The sequence below is a fragment of the Asterias amurensis genome, chromosome 8, assembly GCF_032118995.1.
Source record: "Asterias amurensis chromosome 8, ASM3211899v1".
NCBI lineage: Eukaryota > Metazoa > Echinodermata > Asteroidea > Forcipulatida > Asteriidae > Asterias > Asterias amurensis.
Genome location: NC_092655.1, coordinates 23454819 through 23477914, shown reverse-complemented (window position 1 = coordinate 23477914; position 23096 = coordinate 23454819). Strand labels below are relative to the sequence as shown.

At 39.3% G+C, this 23096-nt stretch overlaps 2 protein-coding genes across 3 annotated transcripts; both read left to right on the top strand.

Annotated features, from left to right (window-relative positions):
- Nucleotides 1–3543: 3543 nt before the first annotated feature.
- Nucleotides 3544–13800, top strand: LOC139940809 (beta-1,4-galactosyltransferase 6-like). Of its 2 annotated transcripts, none has more exons than XM_071937191.1 (7): nt 3544–3893; nt 7695–7787; nt 8456–8724; nt 9485–9601; nt 10420–10607; nt 12720–12944; nt 13333–13800. In XM_071937191.1, the coding sequence occupies exons 1-7, from the start codon at nt 3701–3703 to the stop codon at nt 13535–13537; spliced, it is 1290 nt and encodes a 429-aa protein (XP_071793292.1). In that variant the 5' UTR covers nt 3544–3700; the 3' UTR covers nt 13538–13800. The 2 variants fall into 2 exon arrangements, with proteins under 2 accessions (XP_071793292.1, XP_071793293.1); XM_071937192.1 differs by lacking the exon at nt 3544–3893 and adding an exon at nt 5264–5331.
- A 103-nt stretch (nt 13801–13903) lies between these two features.
- LOC139940654 (uncharacterized) lies at nt 13904–17951 on the top strand. The gene has a single exon (XM_071937005.1). It carries the CDS (start codon nt 14297–14299, stop codon nt 15575–15577), a length of 1281 nt encoding a protein of 426 aa, XP_071793106.1. The 5' UTR covers nt 13904–14296; the 3' UTR covers nt 15578–17951.
- The last annotated feature ends 5145 nt before the right edge of the window (nt 17952–23096 follow it).

Below are 23096 nucleotides of genomic sequence, written 5' to 3'. Positions count from 1 at the left end.
TGAAGCCCACAAAGTAATGCAACAAGGGTGTTTTTCTTTCACTATTCTCTTGCAACTTCGATGACCAATTAAGCCCAAAAATTCACAGGTTTGTCATTTTATGCATATGTTGAGTTTTTGACATCTATCAAACGTGTCCTTTGTCTGTCTCTATCCATTTTGCCTAAAGGTCAACGTTATAATGCTCAATATAGTAGCATGATTGAACGGCCCTACCCCGTGATGAGGCAGCCTCATGCACAATTCAAGAGATAATGGATGAAAAATTATTTAGCAGGAATACGTTTCCAGGGAAAGTAATTCCTGATTGCTTGTTTAATCTTCTTTCATGAAATGTAGCTGACAGTGGAGAGCAGGAAGCTTATATTACCGGTTTTTTGTTTTTTGTGTTTTGTTTTTGCTGGCATTTTAAACGAAATACTTGAATGCAATGGAGTGTGAATTTATACACTAGGTTAACCATAAATAACTGACATTGCCTGTGTATTGATTTATTGTACTTCTACCCCCCCTCCCATGATTTAATAGTTGTATTTTATATAAAGTGCTTCTGTAAGTATACATGTATTTAACACAAAATATGTATATAATTATACGCATGTATTGCATTCGTTGTTGTAGATTGCTTAACCAAGTGGTATAATCTTAAACTAATTGTAATGGTCGTTTTTTACCTTTTAAGATAGTTTTCTTAATTGCAACAGTTATGTTTGTGAGCCTTGCGTGCCCTCTGTGCTCCTTTAAGGTAACTTCACGTGACACTTGATGACGTCATTGTATTGCAACCTCAAATTGCAAGATTTGTACTCCATAGCGCATTTATTCTGTATGTATGTATATATATATATACAGATGTCATAAAACTGCACCTTTAAAGTGACGTCCTGTGACACATGATGACGTCAATAAAACAGGACCTCAAATTTTGGATGTAACACATCGCGGTTTGAATAAATGCTTTTTTTGTTTCACCTGTAAGGTGACTTCACAAGTAGCTGGATAACGTAGTGATGACGTAATTGTAATATGCGTGATTTCTAATACCCAGATCCAGTGATTTTATTGGATACAATGATATCACTGGATAAACGTGCAGTGACGTATGCTTGCCATAGATGTGTTTTGATTGGTCGGGGTGATTTGGGTGCAGCTGACACACATCACCTCGGACCAATCAAAACACAGATTTGGAAAACTTACCTTTTTACGTCTGCATGTTGTGTCCATGTGTGTTGTATGTATACAGTACATACACTATGCGTGTAATGTAGGTGTAGAATTTGACTACAGCTCTTTATGAAATGAATAGGTGAAAGGTGAAGATACACGACGGCTGGAGGCCAGTCTCTGTTGTTATACATATTAACCCGAAACAGGTTGCAATTGGAGTATAACTGATCATCTGACATCACAATTCGAGACTCGTGAATAACGCCAGAGAGTGACCTGTAGCCTAGGCTAATCCCCGTCCATTTGCACCTTTCACGTAAGATTCGTATTCAGACGACCGCCAAGTGCAGCTGCCAAATGTCACCTTGGACCAATCAAAACGCAGATATGGAAAACCTACGTCAGTTCCCCTCTTATCCAATGAAATGATTGTATCCAATGAAATCAATGGATCTGAAAAGCAAGTATACCTGTCTTAACATTGTGGATAAAGACAGGGGACCAGCCTCATCACCGGAATACGAGGACGATAACCCACAGTAAGACACATGGTGGCGCTGTTACAGTTTAATGGTGTTCAAACAACAAGATAAATTTTAAGAACTGACTCCGCGGCAGTAGAGTTAATCACGATCCTATAAGCTAACGTAGTAGTCCCAGCCTATTTCTATACCATTCGCCCTGGTAATAGTTTTCAGAACTGAGAAGTCTCCCGAACCTCGAACATCTGCACCGCGGTAGTAGAATAAAGCAAGAGAGTTCTCTAAGAACAAACTCTACCTGGCAAGTAAACACACACATGGTGTTACCGCAAACCAAATATTATACATTGATACCTCACCATGCAATGCCTCAAATCCTATAAGTTCAATTCCGTTCAATGTTAAATTATTATTTTGGTTTACTTGTTCGGGAATGCGGCGTTCTACTATGTCGGTAAAGTATAAGTTCTTAACCGGTCAACAACTATTTTTTCTTATAACAAAACCCTCTGAACAGTATAGCGATGTTAGGGTGTCGCCCAAACGGCCAAATAATTGTGACGTGAAGCGTTTAATATTATTTGCATAGGAAACAAAAACGTTTGTCGTATTTTTTTTTTTGCAGTTAGTTCTACACTGCTTTTGTGCTGTGTGAATTTGCCTTTGTTAGCCTTGGGCGTTTCTCGATTAACGTTTTGACCTTAATTGTAAAGAATATTTTGGAGGTTTTTATGTTAGGGAAAGTAGTCATATCTCACCGCTATTGTGAAATATTCCAGTAAAAATAATCCTCGTATATATTTTGTACATCATCGTGAAGGAAGGAGGACGCTACGAAAGCGTAAAAGGTTGATCATTACTACAATTATTATACCCCCAAAAAAAGGGTTCAATAATTGACATTTTTCAAGTTCCCCATGACGACATGATACTATCATGTAGACATATTGTAAAACTAAAACTGAATTTCTGTTTCATATTGGGGGGTTATGTTTTGCATGAATTCAATTAGAATTCCAAAAGCAATACGAATGTAAGGGAGTATGTTGCCTTCATGGTTCATAAATCATGGGTCACTGATGGGGGAAAATTACAAAAATGGTCTCCTTCCAAAACAACAATTTAGTGCAAGGACAAAGTTGAACAATATTGTTATGGTGTGCCAAATGAAACCACAGTGACACAGACACAGACTGCGAAACGTTGTTAGGCACTGGACACGTTTGGTAATTGTCAAAGACCATTTATTCAAACTTGGTGTATCCAAACATATGCACAAAATAACAAATGTGTGAAAACTTGTGCTCAACTGGTCATCGAATGTTCAATACAGTAATGAAAGATGCATAATATAAGGCTACAGCTGAAGCATGTTATTATTTGAGTGAGAAATTACCTCTTTCTCAAAAACGTTGTTAATTCAGAGGGAGCCGTTTTTCACAATGTTTTATACTATCAACAGCTCTCCACTGCTCGATACCAAGTATGTATCAACAGTTAGCTCTCGATTGCTCGTTATCAAGTACGTCACAACAATTATTTGGGCTTAGTGTCCAGTCATTTAAAGGCAGTGGACACTGTTGGTAATTACTCAAAATAATTACGAGCATAAAACCTTACTTAATAACGAGTAACGGGAAGAGGTTGATGGTATAAAACATTGTGAGAAACGGCTCCCTCTGAAATTTTGTTTTGGTTTGCCTTGATGGCTAGCCATAGTTTTTCAACCACAGGATCCATCAGCCTATGTAAGGCCACATTGACTACGTTCGTTACCCTATTGACACTCCAACAATAGTGCCAACCCAGTGCACCTTATTAACTGTGCCGCGCTTGGCCGCACATGACTGTTCTGTCTGCAGACTGTCTGCACTCCTTGACAACACAGACTTGCCGGAATGGCTGCATACTTTCTGCAGAAGAACGGCTGGTGAATTTCGACAAGGCCCCAAAATGTCAGTTTAGAGGGCTACACGCATCGAACATCGTCAGGGGGAACCAAACAAACAGTGTGACACGATCCAACTTTGGAGTTTCTTTAGTTGACTATGGCGATTCACTCTTTGAAACGTTACCTTTGGGTTGTCATACTGTTCAGCCTGCCGGGATGGATGTTTATGTTTATATCTACTTATGACCATTTAGAACAAATGTCAACGTTTCGTGTCAACCCATTTGTCCAAACTATCCGGCAGTTTGACGCACCGTCAAGCAAGGGCAATACCAGCACCAATCGCACAGGTAAGAGTTATTTACATGTCTAGACCAAAAAGCATAGGTTTAATATAGGCACCATAGACACGTTTGGTAATTGTTAAAGACCAGTATCTCAATTGTTGTTTGTTGCATCGCAACATTTGCTTAAAATAACAAAACTGTGAAAAATAAACTCAATTGGTCATCGAAGTTTAAAGAGAATAATGAAGTTTTTATGCTAACAATTATTTTGAGTAATTACCAAAAGTGTCCAGTGCCATTAATATATATCTAGGAAACGCTTCCACCTTTTGAAATGAAAAGTTCACATGTTAGTTTTATTGAATAAAAGGGATTGTATATACATTATGATGGGTTAAAACAGCTCCATATTCGTTTGTTTGGAATTCGCAGTTGATAGTTTTTCGTGTGTTGCTATGTTTAGAACTTCACACGAATAACCTGAAACATTATTAGATTCTTGTGTTGAAAGAGATCAAACTGGAAGAAGTACAAAAATAATTTAAATATAAATGAACAATAGAGGACCTAATAAAGAACCTAAGCATGTAAACTAAGAACGCGGCCGCCCGCAGTCCATCCCAAAATTGTCACGCGCCCATCCCAAGATGGATTGAGCGCTTCACTGATTTTTAAGGTCCCTCATTATCGAACTCTATATATTGTTGGTGCCTTTTGTTGTTCAGATTACATGGACAAGGCAGCTCGCAAGTAAGCCACAAAGGGGTGAAGGATTAGTGTTTGCAATCTAGCTCAGGTATACACCGGACAATGGGTTGGAGATGTCCATGTACAGCCAACCCTCGAGTTTACCAAAGCCAATACAATAATATGCTACTGCCATAACAAGTTGAAGTGGTGAGTATTATTCTTAAATTTGAAATCATCGCCAACTTATTTTGTATCTACATCGTATTATTACATTAGGACCCGTGTTTACAGAGATGATTACACTTACACGATTTGTTCATAAAGGTACCGCGAAATCATGCTGACCGGCTCGCAATCACACAAAACACAACGCAAAATTACATCGTAGTACACAAACACTATATCCAGCGACACACTCACACACAGTGTTTTCAATATACCGGCCTAGTAGTCTTGTTACTTTGCGTGCAACGAACTATAATGCAAGAAACATTGAACCGTAGAGGGCTTTCCTAAACAATATGATAGCGGGAGAGCCGCCCTCCGTTGGAAAAATTGCGCAACAGTTTACGAAATTAGTTACAACCGCCTTGACATTAAGACTTTCGGGAGAATCTGGTGTCCGAAAATTGCAATACTAACCAGCGTACAACATTGGCGCCGTTGCTGGTACCTTGGGCATGTCAACAACGTGGTGAATTTTTCAGCAGTTCCTTTGGAATATTTAGCATGTTTAAGAAAAACTACATAACGTGTTGGCTTAATTGTTCAAAAATGAAACATTTTGGATACCTCGGATGTACAAAAAAGGGTATAGTTTTACTGTTTAATGTAAGATGTTTTTCCTATTGATTTTGTTTTATTCTGTTGTATTTTAGGGGATTATTTTGCATGGCGGTCGCGCAAATACGCAATATTTTTTATTTTTTAATCTGCGGTTGTGTTTTGACTTATTGCGTGAAAAGGGCTAGGATTAATCTTTTTGTAACTTGAAAAAAAAACTAGTCAAAATATAAACTAGGACGGAGACACAGTTATGATAATTTACGTGGATCTCTGGTTGTTGTTCATTGAAACGACAGTTTACGTAAATTGCAGTGGAAACAACTTGGGTTTATATCTACCCAGATAAGCCGATTATAACTACACAGTGGTTTTCGGCCTCACCATTGTTCCTTTGTTATACAGTGGGTCTTCCTCAAGACCCAGTGGTTGAGAAGAACGCGTTCCCCTCCGTAGATTTTCTTTTGTTCAATTTGTCACGCGAAGGAACGCGTCGCGACGCGGTCGTTCCCGTGACATATAGTTTATCCATGGTCCCTAAGTATCTAAGCATCCAATTATTACTATTGAAGTAAATAGACCCATGCTTTGATGGTCACTGAAAGGCACACGTCTGGATTGCTTGCTATAAAATGATGTACATTTTTACAATTAATTGGTTAACTATTGGTTACCTTTTAAGGTCTACACATTTTTTTTAAAGACATTTGTTTTTCCCAAGGCCTTAATGTTTTAAATCTAAGCTCCGATCATGATAACATTGTTTTGGGTGTAACTGGGTTAATCTTAATAGTTTTTTAATTTGCATCAGGTATAAAGCATATTCATTTTGGTTTCACCCATATATTTACCGATGTGTGTTATAATTAGCACTGTATACTCAGTACTTACCCGAGCTCTGTGGGGGAAAACACAGGCATTTTACTCGGGTAGGATTCGAAGCCACGACCTTTGCAATCTTGGTGTTTGGTGTTATGCGTCATCATAATTAGGCTCAGCTTGGGTGACTCTTTAGCACAAGTCAAATCTGTTCACTCCCCACTCATAGATGATCAGTCAAGGCTACGCTTTCTTACAATTGGATCTTGAGATCTCAAGGTGGTTCACTAGACCCAGTGGAACGTCAGTCTGTACTGTAACTGACCTTCACTGACTTTCCATCTTTAAAGACACTGGACACTATTGGTAACTTTCAAAGACCAGTATTCTCACTTGGTGTATCCATGTGCATAAAATAACAAACCTGTGAAAATTTGGACTTAGGTCATCGAAGTTGCGAGAGGATGATGAAAGAAAAAAACACCCTTGTTTAAAGGAACACGTTGCCTTGGATCGGTCGAGTTGGTCTTTGAAAAGCGTTTGTAACCGTTTTTTATAAAATGCATATGGGTAGAAAGATGTTGTAAAAGTAGAATACAATGATCCACACAAACATGCCTCGAAATTGCGTGGTTTTCCTTTTACCTCGTCGACTAACACGTCGGCCATTTATGGGGGTCAAAATTTTGACTCCCATAAATGGCTGACCATGTTAGTTCGCACAGTAGAAGGAAAACCACGCAATTTCGAGGCAAACTTGTGTGGATCATTGTATTCTACGTTTAAAACATCTTTCCAACCATATGCATTTTATAAAAAACGGTTACAAACGCTTTTGTTTTGATCAACTCGTCCGATCCAAGGCAACGTGTTCCTTTAACAAATTTGTGTGCTTGAAGATGCATACAAAAGTCTTTATGTCTAAAGTATTTTAATATTTGAGTGGGAAATTACCTCTTTTTCACAATGTTTTATATTATCAACAGCTCTTCATTTTTATGCTAATAATTATTTTGAGAAGTAACCAATAGTGTCCAGTACCTTAATCTCCAAAGAGTTTCTCATGAGGCAAACAAATTATCAACATATGGCAGAGATGAATCGTTAGTTCACTTTCATCCAACAATATCTTCCAGTCTATTGTGTATATAGTTATAGGTTTGCGGTAACACCATGTAATGAAAATCTGCAAATAAGTTGGGGTGCTTCTGAAACGAACCGTTGGTTTTAACTCAATGTTTTGGATCAGTATGCTCTGATCGTCTTCTGGAGAAAGCTGGACTCTAATGCTGCTTGATGGCGGAGTCCTGATCGAAATGTCGAGTTGAAACCAATAGAGATTATCAATGCATGGCGTTACCACGAACCTGAACTAGATCGTATTCCTCCATGATGCAAAGTTTCAAATCCTAATCTAAGGTCTACCAAGCAATGTCCCTCTGCACAAGAATGATTGGAAACATGTTAATTAAATTTCAGCAAGTATCAGGTCTTTTATAATCGTGTCCAAAGAAGCCTCTGCGATAGCCACCAGTATTTAAACCATTTTATTTTATTGTACCTTTTCTACAGGTCATTTGGTTTCAACACCAGGACCTGTGACTGAAACTCCTCGAGTAATACTGACAACAGTCTGCCCGAAATTAAAAGATATTAAAAATTTAGGTAAGTTGAAATCCATTGCATGTTAATAATTATGGACTTTGTAGTCGAGCAGCCACAGACTTGTTGGTCGCCCTTTTTTCAACTAATGTAATATTATCAAGATTTTCCAACCGTTGAAGGACAGAACTTCCATGCTGCGATATATTGTCATAATTGCACATTACATTAGCATTATATTTACAAATTGAAATAATGTGGCCATACAGGTAATCAGTTTGGCGTACGAACTTGGGTATAATTAGAGATGTTCATATATAGCAAGTAGCGCTGCCATTTATGTACCGTTTTTATAATACAATTATCACAAAATAAAGCAATATTTATTTTCGGTTTACCCACACTGATGCGTTTAAGCACTGTATTTTCTATACATTCCCGAATTCTGTAGGGGAAAAAATCACTCGGGTGGCGTTCGACCCACGATCTTTATGCAATTCTAGAGCAGTGTCTTACCAACTAGACCACCGAGATTTCCCTGTAGGTAGGGGCAGTTCGATTTTTTTTTCACTGAACTCTAGTAAAGTACCGAGCATACATGCAGCTCCAACACACACATCAGTGTAAAAACCAAAATGAATATTATTAACCCCCGATGAAATATAACATCTGTTTAACTTTCTTCATCATCTCCGTGTTTATTTAGTTTTTGCTGTTGTTTCATTGTATAGTTCACAAAAGGGAAATAGATTTGAAGTCCTCTAAACCACAAAACGAGACAGATCTACTTATCTTTGGTGATCAACTTGATAAAATTAGGAACACCATCACAAGAGGAAACAATGAAATGCAGAAGCTCATTGAGACTGCTAGAACAGAGAAGAGCGCCCTCAGCCGCCCAATTATGGAGAGTCTGTCTGCGCCTGAGGTTCGTTGTGGTGATTACTTGTACTTACCCGGTGGGCATTGGAGACCAGCAACTTGCAAGCCAATATGGAAGGTATGTTTAGGTCCCAACTTAAAAAATGGCCGGTTTAAGACAGCAGTTATCTCAATGACGTAGGTTCGAATCCCACCGCTGACACCAATTTGTGATGCGGCAAAGCCTGCCACTTAACTAAGAAACTTAACCGCTGAGTGACGGATGACGCGAAGCGACGAATGACAGCTGGACAGGACGGACACCAGAAGCCAAAAGCACGACGCGACGCAACCCACATTAATTTGTCGTCTTATGGAACACCATGTAAGTTGATGGACATTCCGTTAGGCGGTACCATGAATTTACACAATCTGTCGATCACAGATGTCATATGGGCGTATAAAACTAGGCAGACAGTATAGCCGCTTGTGGCGTTGGTTTCAGGGGTCAAAAGCCCCACATGTTATAGGCTAGTCTTTCAAAATTAAAAACGCGCCACAACTTGTTATCAAATTCAAATAAAGGTTACGTGGCACGGCAGCTTTGAGCCAATCAACTGATTGCCAAGTGACACTATGGCAGCCCAACATGCAATCTACTAGCTCTAACTCAATACCTCCAAGACAGTAAAGTTTCCTCGTAGAGAATGACGAGAAAATCGCACAATTTCATGGCTCTGCTTTTGTGTAAGCAAAGAATCGGTGCTTGAGGAAACGGTGGTTTCTGTGCTCACGTCAAGCGCATTTCACGGGTTAGCAGGCAAATGTTGGCATGTTGCCCGCGTGACCTTGCTTTAAAAGGGCAGTCGTGTTTTAATCTCCCTTTTTTTGTTCCACAGGTTGCCATACTGATTCCGTATCGAGACCGTCCTGTACACTTGTTACAGTTTTTGTATTACATGGTGCCGTTCTTAATGAGACAACTCCATGAGTTTGCTATTTACATCGTTAACCAGGTAAGCTGAATGTTAGTCACTGACCTCACCTTCAGCAACTAGTATACACTCAAGTTTATCTGCAAGGCCCTCTTTCATAGAGCTAGTTTTAAAATGCAGAAAATACTGCTTAAAATTATTGTGCTGAGCAAAAATATGCAGGATACCAGCGACAGAAAGCACATGTGAGATGGTGTTTTGGTTGGTAACCTTATTCTGGTAAGCGTAGTTATTTTCTTCAAGCAATTTTTGTGCTTAAGCAGCTTTATGAAATTCTTCCCTAAACTCTTTACCAAAGAATAAGTTACATGGCACACGTTCGGGCAGTCGCCCCCTCCAAGTCAGATTATGTAAAATTGTGGAAGATTTTGTATTTCGGCATCGTTATTCTTTTTGGGCTGTTTTATTTTATTAGTAGGGGGATACTGATGTTGGATGTGTTAATGTCTAAATTATCTCGGGATGAAGCTGGACTATCCCATTTCTTGGGACAACGAACAAGATCCATAAGGTTGTGTGTGAGCCATCCACACACGACAGCTTTTAAAGCAATGCTACCCCACAAGGTCTTCTTTGTTAAGGTGGTACCCACAGAGAATTTCTCACAGAAAAAGGAACAACAATTGCAGGACTCCACATACTGGATCTAGGGCATACTGGATCTAGGGGGGGGTACTCTCTTTTAAAGTTTTAGATTGAAATTCACTCTTAATCGATTGTTACTAGGGATAACTGAAAATGGTTTGATCACTAGTTTCAATCGAAAAGAGTGAATTTCAGTCCAAAATTTTAAAAGAGACGAATAACGCAATAACCCACGTCTTTTCACGTATTTTAAGGCAGGTGTTGAGCCCTTCAATCGTGGAATGTTATTCAACGTTGGTTTCTTAGAGTCACTCAACTTCACCCAGTGGGACTGTGTCGTCATGCATGACGTCGATCATATACCTCAGAGTGACTTCAATCCCTATGGGTGTGTGGATATGCCTCGACACTTCATTGGACGATCCGATAGTTCTGTAATGAAGTAAGGAATTAGACAATAGACTATTATCTTTTTCGCAGCTCCTGCACTGTGATGTGGGCTGCTACGCTATTTTGCAAGGTTTTATTTACAAAGGCACAGACTAAATCAATCAATCGTAAAAATCTTTAAGGCGCCTAGTCCAACAGTCGTTGCTCATGTAGCGCCGTACAGTTGGCTTTCGAAAAAAGGTGAGATTTAAGCAAAGTTTTGAAATTTGCTAAATAACCTTTTGGTGTTGCGATAGAAACGGCACGTTTTGTCTTTCTTTTTTCTCAATGCGAACAACTTAAGTTTGGGAACAGGAATGCAGATTTCTGACAGTTTCTTTGATGGACAATAGGTCAGTGATATATATGAAGGAGCTGAGGCATTGAGGCAGTGGGCATTATAAATCCAGGGCCCAATTTCATAAAGCTGCTTAAGCACAAAAAGTAGCTAAGCACAACAAAATTATGCTTACCAGAATAAGCTTACGAGCCAAACTACCATGACACATGTACATTTTGTGACTGGTATTCTGCTCACTTCTGCTAAGCAGAAATTTGTTGAGCAATGTTTTCTGCTTAAAAAGCTACATTGAATTGGGCCCTTGACTTTTGACATTACGAATCAGCACCATTGAGTAAAGGAGTCAATGTGTGGTGAAGGGGTTTTCAACTAGTGGTTTAATCCCAACGAGGCCTGGTTCTTGATAACTTTACCGAGACGAAGTCGAGGTAAATTATCAAGAACCAGGCCCGAAAAAAAAACATCAACACTTTTTGGTCAAAAAGTAAAAATAAAATGCCAAAATTATACCTGTTCAATGATTTCTTTTAACACAACACCCCTCCAGCTATGAAATGGTAAGGCCCAGTCAAGGCCCTCGGCTAAACAACTCCTTATACACCAATTCAGGCGCGCACCGGGCGCGCAGTGTTGAGCATCGTGTGCCATTGCTGAGGTGTACATGTGCTTAGTTTTGTGCACAGAGGCATGAGGAAATCATGTTTCTTTTCACTCTTTATTGAAGTTAAATGTTTTCTTTAACGGCTATCATAATTTCCTTAACAGGACATCATGATATACCATTGTAGATCACTGACCACAAATATTTGCAACTAAATAGAAACCGAATCATCTTGAAAACGGTGCTTGTCTTAGGTGACCTAGGTGGAAAAGACGTGGAAGCTCTATAAAAAAAATCACTAAAATGAGATTTTGTCAGAGTTTTAGGATTTTCCTCTGCGCTTAATTTTAAAAACAAATATCAAGAATGTAGTAAATCGTCATATCATGCAGCCATGTCAGAAAAATCGCATGGATTGATAAAAAGAGAAGTGAAATGATTTCCTTGTGTCATTGTGCACAACATTAGGCACAATACACCGCAGCAGTGGCGAGCGGCGGCGCCCAGCACTTTTTCGTTACAGTGGGTGATACTCTTTGAAATACCATTCACTCAAAACAAAATCTAATTTTTAATGTTTGGGGCCAAAAATCTGACATAGCATCTTTTATTGTTTATTCATAAATACCCCAGACAGTTTCGCTACTCCTACTGGTGGAGAGCGCGTCACGTGGGGTGTTTAAACGGTTGATAATACGCCTCTCTTAATATTTATGCATGACGTCATAATTCTTACCCAAAATGAGGCTACGGGCACAAGTTCACATTCACTTGCAATGGCTGTGCCCATCGATTCGTTTTGGGTTATCTTTATGACGTACCTCATGCATAATATTAAGAGAGGCGTATGACCAGCTAGAGCTGTTAATAACCGGCTGGCTTCCGCGTGTCGAGCGCGCAAGATTATCACGCGGAACAAAATTCATAACTTTTGAAAAAAATATTCCAAACCTCGAATTTTCAATTGTTAAAGTGTCCTTATTGTATTTTTTTTAAAACCTTTTTTAACAAAAGGGCATTTATGAATGGGAATAAAAGAGTAGTGACTCGTTCTTAAACGTCCGTTTCAAACCTTGCAGGGTCGTTAACGTGCGATAACGGCCCTCGCCTTCGGCTCGGTCTTTTATCACACGGCAACGACCCTGTCGGTTTTAAACGGCCGTTTAAGAACTCGTCGATATACCCTTTTATTCCCTTATTTAATCCCTGAACTACTTTCACAGGAAACCTTACCTTAGATCATTTGGAGGAGTGTCAGGTTTGACCAGATTACAGTTCTTCAAGATTAACGGCTTCAGTAATAAGTACTGGGGATGGTGCTGTGAAGACGATGATCTCAGTGACCGGATGCAAAAGAATAAACTCAAATTAACACGATACGGAAAAGATGACTTCTTCAGAGTTACCGGGAGCAATCATGTAGGAAACAGGAAACGATCCAAAGAAAAGTGAGATAAGTTATTTCTTTGTTAGTTGTAGATGAAAAACTAGGAAACTATAGCAGGGTGATTCAAAAAGAAGTCGACCGAGATTTATGATTAAAAACAAATCTGAAAAACATGAAACAAATTAATCATTTCTAAGACTAGTTTGCCTGTTTTACTGAAGGTACTCATGTTTGTAGCTGTTCATGGAATATAATGCGTGGTAATGGCTGAATCTGATCATCTCTGAGTTAGTAGCATAATGTATAAAAAAAGACATTGATTTGTTTTGTCAAGTATTCCGTGGACAGCTTGCAACATGAGTACCTTGGTTGACCCTGTAGTGCCTATCATGTAGTTTTTTGAATGTTTTCCAAATTGTTGATAATTTATTGTGTTATTTCAATTTCAGTTTGAAAAACTTCAAGACAAGAGCTAGGCGAATCAAAACTGACGGTTTGAATAGCATCGTGTACGATCCGCCACATCTGGAATTCTACTCTCTGTATACAAACATATCTGTTAATTTAGACCCCTTGCATGTGACGTCACACTCTAAAAAAGCGCCCTCACGTGAGTCAAAAAGCGCCCTCACTGGGGTCAAAGGAGGCAGATGATTAGACTGGGCCCCTGTCTTTATCCGCAAGGCCCCTGTCTTTATCCGCAAGGATAAAGACAGGTCCTTGCCGCTAGATCCAGTGATTCCCATTGGATACAATGCACGTATAGTGACATAGATGCTCAAATAACCACTGCTCTCAAGTCCGCAATGGAATTTGACTGCGTATCTATATGTGAAACGACAGAGGTCAGAGGTCAAACTACACGCCGGTTTCGCATTTTTTTGAGCCCGGTCTCTGGCGTTATTCACGAGCCTCGAAGAATGACGTCAGACGTTCAGGCTATCAAAATGATTAGCCTGAACGTCTGACGTCATTCTTCGAGGCTCGTGAATATAATGTAATAAAAATGTAATAAAAATGGCGGCTGTGACGGTTGTGAGTGCTCCGGGCACGGCTCCGACTTTTCTCGACAATATTGTTGATAATCTAAGCCTACTCCTCCTAAAGATTGGAGTTATCCAACATGATTCGTTGAAGCAACACATGAGAGGTGAAATAAGCTTGGGCGAGCTACAAGAAGCCCGGAGAATTCTGTTTCAGTTTGCTGAAGCAAAGTACACCAAGAAAACCCAACATGGCGACGAGCAACCGTGTACACAAGGTATGGGTACTACTGACAAGTTTATTCTAAAATAGAGACGATCGATCAAGGCTACAGTAGATGATATTATAGAACTTTACCAATACATCATTGATGAACGTAACAAGTTTCCTAGGGCATGCCTATCATCATCTAAATTTAAACTGTCTAACATGGAGAGTATTGTTAAAGACGGCAATGAAATTGGAAAATCTACACCTTACTCCAGTTCAACGTCAAATGACGCTCAGGTGTTAAATACACACTCGGACTCTATGGAGCTGAAACTCTTAATCGAGGACTTAAGAAGTGAAGTCATGTCAATGAAAGCACAGTTTGTTGAAAATTTGCACCTAAAATTGCAGATACAAACATTAGAAAGTGATAAAGCAAGCCTGCACTCCGCCATTGAAGTGCTTAGCAACGAAAAGCAGCATCGTACACAGTCTATAGCAATGGTATCACCAACGACTTTCGACCATTCAATGACATGGGCAACAGTAAACAACAATAGACAGCCACAAAAAGCCGATTCAAGGGATATTTGTGTAGACCGATCACCACCATCAAATCCTATCGTTGAAACGTCAAATCGTTTTACCGCTTTGTCTGATGAAGCTGGATCCGATTGTCAAGAGCCAACAGCCGAGGAAGTGATCGCCCACTACTTCAATGAAATAATCAACAAGGAACTAAGCACGGCGGACCAAATTCAACAATACAGAGAAAAACACAATCTAAAGTACAAATCCAAATCTGATCACGACGTTCTTCTGATTGGTGATTCAATGATAAAGAAAATCAAGGACCACCTTCTAAGCAGGAAAAAGAAAGTCACGTGCTGTTCCTACCCTGGTGCAAAGGCGGAAGACATCATAAGAAAATCGCAAGACCTACTTAAAAAGTATACCCCCAATGACGTCATACTGCACGTTGGAACCAACAACGTCACAGACGATTCTACACCTTTGGTCGCCAAAATACGTCGTGTAGGGCAACACATTGAGAAAACTACAAAGGCGAAATTGACAATCTCCTCAATTATACATCGGAGAAAGCAAACCATCGAACAAAGAACAAAAGTCAACTCAGCAAACATTGGCTTAGCACACTCTTCTCAATCTGGTTGGGGTTTCATCTGCAATAACAACATTACAACTTCTTATCTTGCACCCGAAGGAGTAAATCTTAAGCAAAATGGTATTGTTTGCTTCGCAAGAAACATCAGCCACCACCTCCGTAGCAGCGATGAGTCCTCAAAAGTCAAACACGTTGACAATCGCAGTTATGCTGAAGTCCTCTCCAAGGCAGGTCCTATGGCCCAAAAGAGCAACCAAGATTTTCAAAAAGGCCCAATCATCAGGACAAAGAATGAAAGTGATACTGCGACTTGTCAGCACGCCCAAAACACGCCCACCCCATACACCACGCCCACCCACTGGATGACGTGCTGAAAAGCCGCTACAGCCCTCAGCAGCAACTGGAATGGAAGCAGTATCTGAGCATAGTTCAACAACTGCTCAACCCCGAAATGAGAACATAAATGTAACTGTCACGGACGGTGTAATTTCAAACAAACTTTCCAGAGCCTTTTCAATTGCTCATTAATTTAAATATACTGAGCGTAGTGAACAAACTTGACCAGCTAAAAATTATCATGACTAAAGCCCGGTTCATACTTCCTGCGAATGCGAATGCAAAGCGAATCTTGACGTCACAAATTCGCAACGAACAATTCGCAGCAGTTGCCCTCTGCTCTACTCCCTTGCGAATAATCGCTGCGAAAGGAGGGTGTGACGTCAAACTCGCTTCGCATTCTCGTTCGCATGAAGTATGAACCTTAAGGCTCCTTTTGACATCCTTGGTTTGAATGAAACTTTTTGCGACTGTTCAGTTTCGGATGAAGAAATAAACCGTCCAGGCTATGAAATTGTCAGAAACGATAGAAACCACCATGGCGGTGGGTGGATATGTATACTCGGAGCAATATATCTTATACCCGGCGTACCGATTTGGAGACAGAAGATATTGAATGCATTTGGGTTGAGATAAAGCACAAGCACAGAAAGCCCCTACTTGTCTGCTCTGTATGTAGACCCCCATCGACCCAGGCAGTATTTATTTACAACTTAAATAATATGCGTGATAAAGCATCCAGTGAATTTAAAGAAATGCTTATTTCTGGTGATTTTAATATTGATGTTTTAAATGTTAATACTTCTCTTAACTTATTGACTTGTTTTAACCTTTATCAACTATCACAACTCATTCAAGAACCTACGCGGGTTATTACGCACACCACCAAAAGTGCAATTGATCTATTGTTCACCTCTCAACCAGAATTAATAACTGAAAGTGGAGTGTTGCCTATTGTTATAAGTGATCATTATCTTATTTATGGTATACATGAGTGGGATAAGCCCAAACAGAAAGGTGATTGTATCAAGTTTAGACCATTTGAGAAACCACACATTTGGTGATGATCTTTCTGCGGCCCCATGGTATCATGTTCTTAATTGTGAAAACGTTGATGTTGCTTGGTCTTTATGGCACTCTAAGTTCATGAACATAGTCAATTTACATGTTCCTGAAAAAAAAAACGTGTTCGTGATGCTTCACTGCCTTGGTTGAGCCATCGAGGAAGGAAGGAGCTTGAACGAAGGGATTTCAAAAGTCAAACCTGCGGTACCGCGGCCGTTTAACGACACCTCGTAATCACCCACATACCTTATACAGACAATGGGCGACCTGGCGTATGTGAGTTTGCGCGTGCGCACTTGGTTCTTCACTCAACTATGGTGTCGTATGGATATTAAACAGAAAACAAACTTTTTTGAGACCTGATAAAAATTGTGTACACGTGTGCCCACCAAATGGAAAAACACAGTTGAATACCTACCACCCTCGTGTGGTAATACCCAAATTTTGAACCACCGCTTGTGACCGGAAAGTCACAAAAAATGTAAAAATATGCCATGATGTTTCCGTGAAACACCACAAACGGTAAATGAAAACGTGTATTATTCACAATTCTTGTCTCCAATGATTCAACTTTACACGCAGGCAAGAGCGCAGACTGGCGGTACCACACGTTCTGTACAAAGAGATTTAATCCCGCTCGTTAATCGGCCGTCCAGCTGGAGGTCTCCTATCTTTTTCCACTGGCCAGAGAGGGGCATTGTCAGTTTATCATTTTGTTACTCTGCGGTTTTGCGGGTCGTTGGAGCTCCTTCTCTTCCTTCCTCCATGATGATCTGATGTGTGAACGTGGCCGCATCCACAAAATGGCGAGACGGTCTTGTTCATCAGATGACTGAGACAGTTAGAAGTCTGAAGAAGTTACGTAACATGCTGAATTCCAAAATCCGTTCTGAGAAAAGTAACTACTATATTTCTGCAATTGAGTCTAACAAGGGCAATTCCTCTGCTTTTTGGAAAACAATTAAGGGAATCCTTCCCAACAAAAAAAGCCAGTTCCCAACTCTATCGTAATAGATGGTGAACATATGGATGGTCGGTCCCATTGACATTGCTAACGCATTCAATGAACACTTCTCAACCATTGCAGAGCGTATGGCTAGTATAGCAAGAATTGTGAATAATAAACACGTTTTCATTTACCGTTTGTGGTGTTTCACTGAAACATCATGGCATAATTTTATATTTTTTGTGACTTTCCGGTCACTGGCGGTGGATCAAAATTTGGGTATAGGCACACGAGGGTGGTTGGTATTCAATTGTGTTAATCGTTAAGGTGTACATAGTAGCGTCCAAAAATGTTATCGCGTCTCAAAAAAGTAGTTTTTCCTCTGTTGTATCCATACGACATACGACGCCATAGTTGGGCAAAGAACCAAGTGCGCACGCGCAAATTCACACACGCCAGGTCGCCCATTGTTTGTGTAAGGTATATGAGTGATTACGAGGTGTCGTTAAACGACCGCGGTACCACGGGTTCGACTTTTGAAGTCCATTTGTTGGAGCTCCTTCTCTTCCTTTCTCCATGGTTGCCCCTACCGAACTTCCTCTACTGATATGTTTCATGAAAAAACATTACCGTGTATAAATGCATTCAGCATCTATGCCCAGAGTACATGGCATAACTATTCAGTCATTTCACCAACAGCTGTTCCACTCGACAAAATGACAACCTTACTCTGAGAGTTCCCATGGCAAAGACAGAAAGCTTGTGCTCAAGCTTTGCCTTTTCTGGGGCTAAAATGTGGAACGATCTGCCAGTAAGTCTGAGGAAAATTGAGATCCTCTCTGTTTTTAAAACTGAGCTTTTATAATTCTTAATCGCTTAATTTATACTCTGTGTGCCTTGGGTGCCATTTTAGGCAGATATGTGCGCTTTATAAATCTCTAATTATTATTGTTATTATTATTACTCTGTACATATTGTGAGTCGCTTTTTTTGTACTTCTTAGCAGTTTTTCCAGCCGGTTATTATTGTACATTCATATAAATCTAATTCTATTTAAGTTCCTGAATATCTATGTAGGGACGAGTATTTTGTTTTTATTAACCTCCTCTTACTGTGACGGTATAATATCTACTCTTGTATTATTTTTTTACTCTTTTTGTTTTTGTTTACATTGCTTTTGATTTTCCGTAACATTCTTAAATATTTTACGTTATTTTTATATCGTAATTTTATCATGTGATTTTTTGTTTACTTTCAACATGTTAGTTTGTTCGCAGGGCCCGAATGGAAACCAGTTTTTTTTACTGATTTGGTTCACCCTGGGTAAATAAAGGGAATAAATAAATAAATAAATAAATAATAACGGATAAAGACAGGGGCCCAGTCTATCAAATGAATGGACGAGGGTTCGCTTGGCCCCAGCGGCCAGTCTATCCAGGACCGCTTGGATGTGCTAATTCCAGCACAGATTCTTGTTCAGGAAGTACGTCATGTATACAGTGCATAGAACGGTGCAGTGTGCGTGTAATGCATGATGGGACTGCGCATTATTAAACCAATGTGCGTGAATGATACGTTTGCCCATCCCAGCGCCTTTGGTTAAAGCAAGGCGCCGGGGAAGTTAAGCTTCGTGAATACCGCCCCTGGGGACGAGCGAAGGACGAGCATAGATATAGAATTAAAATAACTTAATCGGCCGCGCGTACATACGCGGGTTCTGGCATGGGGGCAGCCCGTCCAACGTGTATCTTATACCAGCACGTGACTTTTAGCGCGTCCATAGTGTGGTTAAAGGCAAAAGAGATATATATACTAGTTATATATAAGTTCTTATATTATACAAATATTGACTGCTTCGAGTGCTATGGTTAAAACTATGACTCCCGAGGTGATCCCCGGAGCGTTCTATTTTCCCGAGGCGAAGCCGAGGGAAAATAGAACGCTACGGGGATCACCGAGGGAGTCATAGTTTTTAACCATTGCACGAGTAAAAGCAGTCAATATTTGTTTTATAACACCCCAAACATTTCTAAATACTGTACTATTATTATTAAGTTACAGACCTGAATGCTACAATCCACGGACGACGCGAATACAGATTGCAAACACTTTTACTGTGCTGCATGTAGTGTCGTGCAATCCGAAATGGTTACAGACTATTAATTTATCATCCTCGTACACGCAACGGACGTCTGGGTACTGCACGCCGTGTGCTAGTCTTCGGACTAGCGCATGGCAAACCGACGCACTATCACACGCCGTCGTCTAGCAAAACTAAGACATGTCATGTGACGCGCTCTAAACCAATGAGCAGGACGAATACTTGCAAGGGGTGTTACAAATAACTCTATGTTATCTCCATTGATCTCCATTATACTGACTGGATAGGACATCGCGTCTAAACGCAGGCCGCGCGCGTATTTTTTCAAACGGGTGAAGACCGTTCGTCACACGAAATGCGCTGTACACTTTTAAACGGAGTTGCTGCAAGCAGAGAGAAGTTTTCGTCCTTTTAATTGTCATTTGGGGATAAATACAATTGGAATCGGATCAAACAAACTAAAAATGCTGATGGTGAAGTCGTGCGCGGCTGTCAATCACTGGAGGAGGGAAAACTGAGTCGGCAAAGGGATTGTCTTTCCATAAGTAGGTAGGCCTTTGCATTTTTTTAGCGATTCATATTATTATTATTATATCTAACGTTACAAATATAAGCCGGAAATTTAAACTATCTTTCATAAAATAATTATTATAGGCCAAGTATTTGTTATTTTTACCGAGCAATACTATTTTTGTTTTCGCTCCGTTACAGATGGTTGTCTGGAATCGACGAGGACGGGAAGCCCGGATTTCAACAGATGTTTGTCATAGCATCAATAATTAAAAGGTTCGGGAAAGCGACAAGTATATGCGAATTATGTACAGACGATACAAGTTCGTTGAGAGGATCAGTCATCTCGGAAATAGCCGACTTCGTTATTTGTGACCAAAATAAAAATATTTATTTCTGGCGGAACAGTAAAACGGTTATGGAAGTTTTGCTGTTGGGATTGTTTTTCAATTAACATGATGAATAGAAGCTTCACAATAAAAAGTTTAAATTTGTTAATGGAGTCAACTCTCACTTATCACATTGTATTTTGTTTTCATCTTTCTTGTTCTTTTCCCTCGATTTTAGCGAGTATGTAGTTCTCACTCTAGTGCCTACTCGAATTGTTTATTGTAGGAGCGACTCTTGTTTTGTCTTTATATGGTTTATTGCCATTTTCTCAATGAACTGAAAGAATTAAAAAAAACATGTACCTGAATCCCAATACAGTTTCTCGGCCGAGTGTTTGTTTAGAAATTTAAATATCATTATCATAATACTAATAGGGCATTTGATAGAAACAAATGTAAAGTTAGTTTGCTTTATTGCATTTCACTCAGAAACTTTTTCATACTTCAAACTATCGATCGTCATGTTTTCCCCACATTTCTATTCTCAATTTACAACTTCAACTGACAGACTCAAACCCGACCAAGTGCACATTAATTTACCCGTTTGAAGGAATTGCGCCGCCATTGTTGGGCCGCGTGTTTATGCACGCAGCATAGCGCAATGTCCTATCCAGTCAGTATAATGGAGATCAATGGTTATCTCCCATGTTCATTTTCTGCGCGTTGCCACCAGCACGTGACTTTTTAGCGCGTCCATGAACAAATTGAAATGTTTGTGTACGGTTCATGGCGCGTATGTACGCGCGGCCGATCTAGGTAGTATTATTCATGCTAGAATTTATTCATGTATACCTCTTACGAAATTTTACATGGGGGATTGAAAAGATACCGGTCTTATTGCCTCACTTATAAAAAGGGTCATAAAAGCGATCCGGGTATTTTTAGAAGTATATTATTTTCCGAGTTCTGTCGGTAAACTATTTCAGATTGTTTTTAGAAATCGTCAAGATCATTGGATTACAGATGTGTTAATTGATTATCAGAAATTTTGTATTAGGTCGGGTATGGTATGGCTATGGTGATATCGACCAAGTTTTGTTCTACACACGTTAATGCAAAAAGTTCGAAGAAAATATAGGTACATTTAGAAAAAGAAAAAAACACTTTTGATTAAGTATGAGACCGTACTATATTGCTGTGTAAATTAATGAAAACTGGTCTCAGTACTTAATTCATTAATATCTCGAAAAAAAATGTATAAATCTGTAAATAGCTGTGTGAGATTAAACTCTTTTCAATGTAAAATGTGTGTCCAGCAAGTTGCAGTCTATGTTCTATATTCCTGAATGGTCTTGAAATGATTTTTAGTAGAGCCCCTTTCAGGGTGAAAAACTCGCTACTAGAAGTATCAAATCGTTGTTTGTAAAATTAATGCAGATAATTATTTGCATGTTAAAGGAAAGAGAAAAATAAATTTATTTGATAACAAAACAAGAACAAAAAAGGAAAAAAAACTACATTGTTCTAGCCAAGTTTATTTGTATGTCTGCTAATTAAAGGAATTCAACATTCTAAATTGAGGCTTTTGCTAACTCATCCGTCATGATGTAAGCTGCAATTTGTATTTTATAGATATTGTTGTAACCCTTTGACTGACCCAGGGTGATGGGTATGTTTCTTTTGGAATAAAACAACAAATCAATCAAAACAAATCAAATCAAATCACTTAATGTGATTAACATTACAGAATTGGTAAGAAAACAAATCGTCTAAGATTACAAGCTTAGATGAAACTTACATAGTCTGATGACGATGGTGGTAGTAAAGCATCCCTTGAATTATTTCTGGCTGAAATGCCATATCTGATGAGAAATAAATAAAACTAATTTCCCGTTCGGAGTTAATCGAGTTAATTTTTTTAATCGATGTCATGCAAAATGTGTAATTGGTTTTTTTTTTACTACTTTTTTTCGTGACCCAGGTTGCCGATCGATCTCAAACTGTGTTGTTCACTTTTGGGCCTAAATTTGATTAAAATGCTGAACTTACACCCTTGTGATTATTCACTTTTTGGCCTCAGTGAGTTTGTCAAAAATGATGGACTTACCCCTTGAGATATTTTCACTTTTTGGCCTAAGTTTGATAAAACTGCTGGACTTACCCCTTGCGAATTTTGTTTTACTTTTGGGCCTTAATTGATAACAACTGCTGGACTTATCTTTCACAAAAATGATGGACTTACCCCCTTGTGATTTTTTCATTTTTTTTTGGCCTAAATTTGACAGAAATGTTTGACTATAGGCCTGAGAAACCTTTATAGACACTGGACAGGTTTGGTAATTGTCAAAGACCATTATTGTTCAAACTTGGTGTATCCAAACATAATGCACAAAGTAACAAACCTGTTGAAAATTGGGGCTAAATTGGTCATCGAATTTGCAAGAGAGTGGTGACATAAAACTACATTATTGCATTTTTTCGTGTGCTTCAGATACATAATAAAAGGCTACAGCTGAAGCACAGCTGAATTTGAATTAGAAATTACCTCTTTAGAGGGAGCCTTTTCTCACAATGTTTTTAACTATCAATATCAGCTCTCCATTGCT